Source organism: Phascolarctos cinereus, unplaced genomic scaffold (assembly GCF_003287225.1).
Source record: "Phascolarctos cinereus isolate Bilbo 61053 unplaced genomic scaffold, phaCin_HiC Scaffold_342;HRSCAF=946, whole genome shotgun sequence".
Lineage (NCBI taxonomy): Eukaryota > Metazoa > Chordata > Mammalia > Diprotodontia > Phascolarctidae > Phascolarctos > Phascolarctos cinereus.
Genome location: NW_027555672.1, coordinates 11,327 through 17,670, shown reverse-complemented (window position 1 = coordinate 17,670; position 6,344 = coordinate 11,327). Strand labels below are relative to the sequence as shown.

The following is a 6,344-nucleotide window of genomic DNA, read 5'->3' as shown; positions in this document are numbered from 1 at the left end:
ATACCAAAATAAAGTCAAAATTGCTTCATGATTTAGATATAAAGGCTGATACTATAAACAAACTGGGAGGGCAAGGAATAGTTTACCTATCACATTTATGGAGAACAGAAGAATTCATGACCAAACAGGAGATAGAGAACATTACTACATGCAAAATGGATAGCTGACTACATTAAATTGAAAAGGTTTTGCACAAACAAAGCCAATGCAACCAAGATTAGAAGGAAAGTAGAAAATGGGAAAGAATTTTTACAACCAGTATCTCCCATAAGGACCTCATTTCTAAAATATACAGGGAATTAAGTGAAATTTATAAGAATACAAGTCATTCTCCAATTGATACTTGGTCAAAGGAAATGAGCAGGCAGTTCTCAGATGAAGAAATTAAAGCCATCTACAGTCATACGAAAAAATGCTCTAAATCACTACTGATTGGAGAAATGCAAATCACAACAACTCTGAGGTACCACATCACGCCTATCAGATTGGCAGGAAAATTATGAATATTGGAGAAGATGTGGGAAAATTGGAACACTACACATTGTTGGTGAAGTTGTGAAATGATCCAGCCATTCTGGAGAGCAATTTGGAACTATGCCCAAAGGGCTATAAAAATGTGCATATGCTTTGACCCAGCAATACCACTTCTAGGGCTGTATCCCAAAGAGATCATACAGATGGGAAAAGAACCCACACATACAAAAATATTGATAGCAGTTCTTTTTGTGGTGGCAAAGATTGGAAATTGAGAGGATGCCCATCAATTGGGGAATGGCTGAACAAGTTCTGGTATACAAATGTAATGGAATACTCCTGTGCTGTAAGACATGATGAGCAGGCAGACTTCAGAAAAACCTGGAAACACTTCTACGGACTAATATTGAGTGAAGTGAACACAACCGGGAGAACGTACTACACAGTAACAGCCACGGTGTGCTATAGCTAACTTTGATAGACTTAGCCCTTCTCAGCAATGCAAGGATCTAAGACTCCCCAAACGCCTCCTGTTGGAAAATGCCACCCACATCCAAAAAAAAACTATGGAGTTTGAATGCAGATTGCAGTGCACTATTTGCTATTTTTTTCTTTTGTTGCATTTTGTTTCCTCTTTCTGGTGGTTCCTCCTCTTGGTTCTAATTCTTCCTTACAATATGACTACTGTGAAAATATGTCACTAGGAATGTATAAGTAAAGGCTATATTAGATTGTGCACTGTCTTGGGGAGGGAGGGGTGTAGGGAGGGGGACAAAAATGGAAAACTATATGGAAGCAATTGTTGATAAATCCAAAGAAATCAATAAAAAAAAGAAAGAAAAGACCCTGGGCTTGGAGTCATAAGTCGTGGCTTCAAATGGAGACCTTGGGCAAGTCCCTTCCCTTCTGAGGCTGCAGAGCAGAGAGAGCTCTGGGCCTGGAGTCAGGAAGACCTGAGTTCAAATTCGGCCTTCAGCACTTTGGACAAGGCATGTAAGCGCTTCCTTAGTTTCCTCATCTGTAAAACGGGAATGAAAACAGCTTCTGCCTTCTGTGGGAGGGGGGTGAGGTTGGGAAGATGGATGAGATATTCGTAAAAGGTGTAGCATAGTGCCTGGCACACAGTAGGGGCTTAATAAATACTTACATCTTCCCTTTCCTTCCCTCTTTCTCACTTTCTCATTTGTAAAATCAGGATACTAATCCCTCCTCTGCCTCAGTCTCACAGGCTGGTTTGTTGTGTGCCAACATGAGATCGCATATTCAGGGCTCCCCTGCCCTTCCCCCAGCACATGCCCAGCCACTGCTGCAGAACCAGGGAAGGGCCCATGAGCGCCCTGGGAGACAGAGTCAGGGCCCCAGAATCCAGCTGCGTGAGAACTAGGCATGTGCCAGAGCCGGCTCCCAGGAATTCACGGAAGCCATTTTGTTAATTTGCCATATGAGTGTCCACACCCTGGAAATCTGAAAATTCTCCATATCAGGCTTCATTTCCTGCTTTGCTGATTGCCTGGATTTAAGAAAGGACAGAGAAAATGGGAATCATGCAGTTTAAACCTTAGAGGGGCTGGTGTGGACGGTTTTCCCCAGAGAGCCAGTGGAGAGACACTTAGCAGCAACCTCTGGTGAGATCATTAGGGCCCAATTGAAGAGGGAGAGATGTCGAGACTTTGAAGTGTGTTCAAAAAGCCTATTCCACCAGCCTAAGAGGGAGCGGGGGCACACGGCCCGAGGCTTTTAGCTGCCTGGTCAGTGTGTTTTGGCAGCCAGGCAATGGATGGCGACCTGCCAGTGGACAAAGAGGCCGACGGGCCAAGGGGAGGGAGGCAGTGGTCACATCCTGCCAATCTTAGTAATGAATCCCAGGAGAGGAGACACCCCAGAAATCATAGGAGCCTGGTCATTTGTTTAAGATTGCACAAGGCCCTCTGCTCTAGGCTGCTGGAAGACATGGGGGCTGTTCGGATCCGCCTGGCACCTGCTTACCCAGCAAGCCTGGGAGCCTTTGGTGTCTACCTTCAGGGTTATCATGGAGCCCTCTCTGATTGGCTGAGGAAGGCCACCTACCACTGGCTACCTCTGGCTGACCGCTATGCCCTCCTGTACTGGCACAACCAAGTTGATCCAAGGTGAGACCCTGAAGGGGAGAGGGATAAGGGACTAGGCAATGGAGTTGAGGGGCCAACAGGATGGAGAAGTCAGAATTCCTCCTTCCTTCATCTGAGCCTCAGTTTCCACCTTGTAAAATAAAGGAATTGGACTAGAAGGTATTTTAGGCCCCCTTTGAGCTCTCACCTTCTTTCCCCCTAAATTTTAAAGGCCCTTCCAAATTTAACACTCTCTGTTCTAAGGCTGCATTCCTGATTTAAACAATCTACCAATCCTCCACCACCAGCTCGATTTATCTCTAAGATGTAGGTGGCAAAAGCTTTGCTGAGGACTCTGCATTTGATTCCAGAGGCCACAATGGGCAGCTATAGGAGGGACAGGGCTTGGCTGCTCAGTGTCTCAGAGGAGAGGGGGTGGAATGGGACCAGGGGAAGGGCTTTGTCTGCTTTTCTGGGGACATTCCTCTCCTTTTCCTCCATCTCTTCTTTTCCTCTGCCTCACTACCTCCTCCCTTGCCTGCTCTTAGGGAGATCTTGGGCATGGTGAACATGGTGGCCCTGGACAATGGGCAACTGGGGCCGCTGCTTCCCGCAGAAACAGTTTGGAGCCTATAGGATGAATGTGTGACTGATGTCAAGGTGATCTGGGAGAAGGGCGGAGGGGTCTGCCTGGGTCACCAGGGGTTTACAGGCTCCCCTGGCTTTCTGGCCTTGGACAAATTTATGACTCCCTAGGTCTATGACTCAAAGATTCCATGACTATAAGAACGATCTTTGGACTGGTGAGGACAGAACAAAAAGGGCTACGGAGAACTGAAGCCCAGGAGAGATACAAGCAGATGCCTAAGGAGGAACAATTCTCACCTGGAGGCAGATGGCAGACAGCTGTCAGCACCAGGGCAGGGTGTAAGGGGCCAAGGCTGGATGCAGTTATGACAGGACAGAAGAGGTCGGACCCTCACCCCCATGGGGCTGGAGACAGGGCTTAGTGGCTATGCATCTGGACAGGAAGTTGGAGTGAAGGGATCAGAGGAGGCCATCCTTCTTTCTCCTCTGCCTCAACTCCAACTATGTGAGGAGGGAGAGTACCCCAACAACTGAGAGCCAGGAAAGGGGGGAAGAGAGGCATTCTAAAGGCAGGGGTGAGCAAGGAGCACATTCCAGCCACGAGGGCCAGACAGCCTGCATAAAGCATGGAGGTGGAATTCTCATTTCTTTTTTCAAGTGAAAACTTTTTATATTTTTTCCCAATTACATGTAATAACAATTTAAACTTTTTTTTAAATTCTGAGTTCCACATTCTCTCCCTCTCTCTTCTCCCTCTTCCTGGGGAAGGCAAACAATTTGATACAGATTATACATGTGTAGTCTTGCGAAACATCGGAATGCTAATTTCAGGGAAAGACTAGTAGTCTGGTCTGGCTGGAATGTAGAGGGTACAAAGAGCAATCATGTGAAATAAATATGGAAAGGTAGCTGGAGTCCAACTAGAGGGCTTTAAATACAACGCTGTGGCAGGAAGAGCAGCTCACTAATGTCTGTTTCTCTCTATTCCTCTACATCTCTTTCTGTCTTCTGACTGTCTATCCATCCACATCTATCTATTTTTCTTTCTATCCTTCCATATCTATCTGTCTTTCTTTCTATCCATCCACATCTATCTGTCTTTCTTTCTATCTATCCACATCTATCTGTCTTTCTCTCCATCTACACCTATCTGTCTGTCTGTGTGAATAACTATCTATTCACCTCTTCCTATCTATTATCTATATATTCATCCATCCATCCATCTATTCATCTATCTATCTGTCTATTTCTGTTTGTGTATCTGCTTAATACCTTAAGCAACAGGGAGTTAATGGTTCTTGAGGTGGGCAGTTACATACTCTTGTGAAAGTATTTTGGGGAATGGAAGCTAGAGGGATGGAGAATCAGAAATGTCACTAAGCTGGAGATGACCTAATCTTTTTCTTATTGCTTAGCCAAAGAGGTGAGGTTTCTATTTTAATTACTGCCCTGAATAGCATGTATTTACAGTGTTGTCTTGATGAGGTTGGAAGTTGATAGCCCTGAGGGAGAGCTAATGTGAAACACTGATTTCTCCTGGAGAAATTCTGGGTTGGGGCAGGAGCCACCAAGATTGTAGACAGTCTTGGCAATTACTGATAAGCCTCCTAGATGAATTTGGGGCTCCCTCTAGGCAGAGCCCTACCTCTGAACTACAGGATACAGTTGCAAAATTCTAGCACATAGCAAGAAAGGGGTGGTTTGTGCTCATCTAGGAAGGGAAGCTTTGATCATTAAGGGGCTAGCATAGCTTCAGCAAAAACAAGATGGAGAGAGTCAGGGTGGTGTAGTGTTGGCCCCAGCATTGGCAAGACCTGGATTCAGAGGTTGCCTCTGACCCTCTGGGCAAACCTCTCCTTGCCGCAGGAGACTCTCCAAGTCTGAAAGGTGCCTAAAAGACTGGATAGAATCTGTATTGGGAGTGAGGATTTCCTCACCATAAACTCCCTATAGGAAAGAAATCAGAGGTCTGGACCAACCAACACAGCCCAGAATGGGTCACGGCAGACCCACCTTTTATCCTTTATTGAAAGGTTCCTAAATAGGCAGGTCTAGGGAATGCTGTAGATGGTAGTGGTGGGGGTGTCTCATGGGTTGGGGTCTCAAGCTCTGTGAGGATCAGCTGAAGAACAAGGGAGTCTGGGACTGGCAACGAGAAGACCTAGGGACATGGGAGCTGGCATGTAGGGAAAGAATCAGGCTTCCCCCTGTTGGGCCCCTGAGGACCGAAGTGGGAGCTGCAGTTTCAAAGAGGCAGGTTTAGGCTTGATGTCCACCTGGGGAAAGTTCCTGACCATTTGAGTCATTCAGAAGGGGAGTCATGGACTGCTTGCAGAGGTGACGAGCTCCCCTGATGCCTCCTTTGTGGAGAATGTTGGAAAGAAGATTCTCCTTCACTCACATGTGAGTGAGGCTGGCCAAAGTGACCACTGAAGTTCCTTCCAGCTGGGCCAGACAGGGTGTGATTCCCTAAAGTCTTAGATTGCGTGAGTCTGTGTCTAAAGTTCTCTGGATCTAAGATCCTCTAAGGTTCCAAACTGCTAAAATTCATCCAAGTCGAGGTGTCTAAGGCTCCACTGTATGTGGGTTGTGGTACAGGGAGTGTCTGGGAGTGAAGGGAATTGTGAGGAGGAGAGGAATGCTGTCTGCTCCCCCCCCCACGTGCCACTTCCCTGAACTTTTACTCTGGGGATCATATCATGCCACTTCTGCTCTCGCAGGCTCAGACCCGAGCTGCTCTGCTTCAGACCCTGCAGGAATTGCAGCTGAGGACCAGCCCAGCAGCCTGCTCAAGATGTCTGTGAGGTGTGTGCATGTGTATATGTGTTATGTGAATACGTATGTATTAGTTGTGTGTGTGTGTGTGAAGTATGTGACAGGTGTGTATATGTGTGTGAGATATGTGTGTATGTGTGTGAGAGGTGTGTGTATGTGTGTATGTGTTTGTGTGTATGTGTGAGTTGTGTGTGTAAGGTGTATGAGAGGTGTGTGTATATGTGTGTATATGTGTATGAGATGTATGTATGTAAGGTGTGTGTAAGGTGTGTGAGAGACAGATACGTGGAGATGTGTGTGTGCAAGCTGTGTGTATATGTGTCTGTGAGATGAGTATGTGTAAGGTGTGTAAGAGATGTGTGAGGTGTGTGTATATGTATATGTGACATGTGTGTGTAAGATGTGTGGTTCTAGGGAGGA

General features: G+C 46.3%; 1 protein-coding gene across 1 annotated transcript; it reads left to right on the top strand.

Moving 5' to 3' along the window:
* The first annotated feature begins 2,179 nt into the window (after positions 1 to 2,179).
* LOC110204401 (exocyst complex component 3-like protein 2) lies at positions 2,180 to 3,415 on the top strand. Its single transcript, XM_020980647.2, has 2 exons — positions 2,180 to 2,603; positions 3,110 to 3,415. The coding sequence occupies exons 1-2, from the start codon at positions 2,248 to 2,250 to the stop codon at positions 3,195 to 3,197; spliced, it is 444 nt and encodes a 147-aa protein (XP_020836306.1). The 5' UTR covers positions 2,180 to 2,247; the 3' UTR covers positions 3,198 to 3,415.
* The last annotated feature ends 2,929 nt before the right edge of the window (positions 3,416 to 6,344 follow it).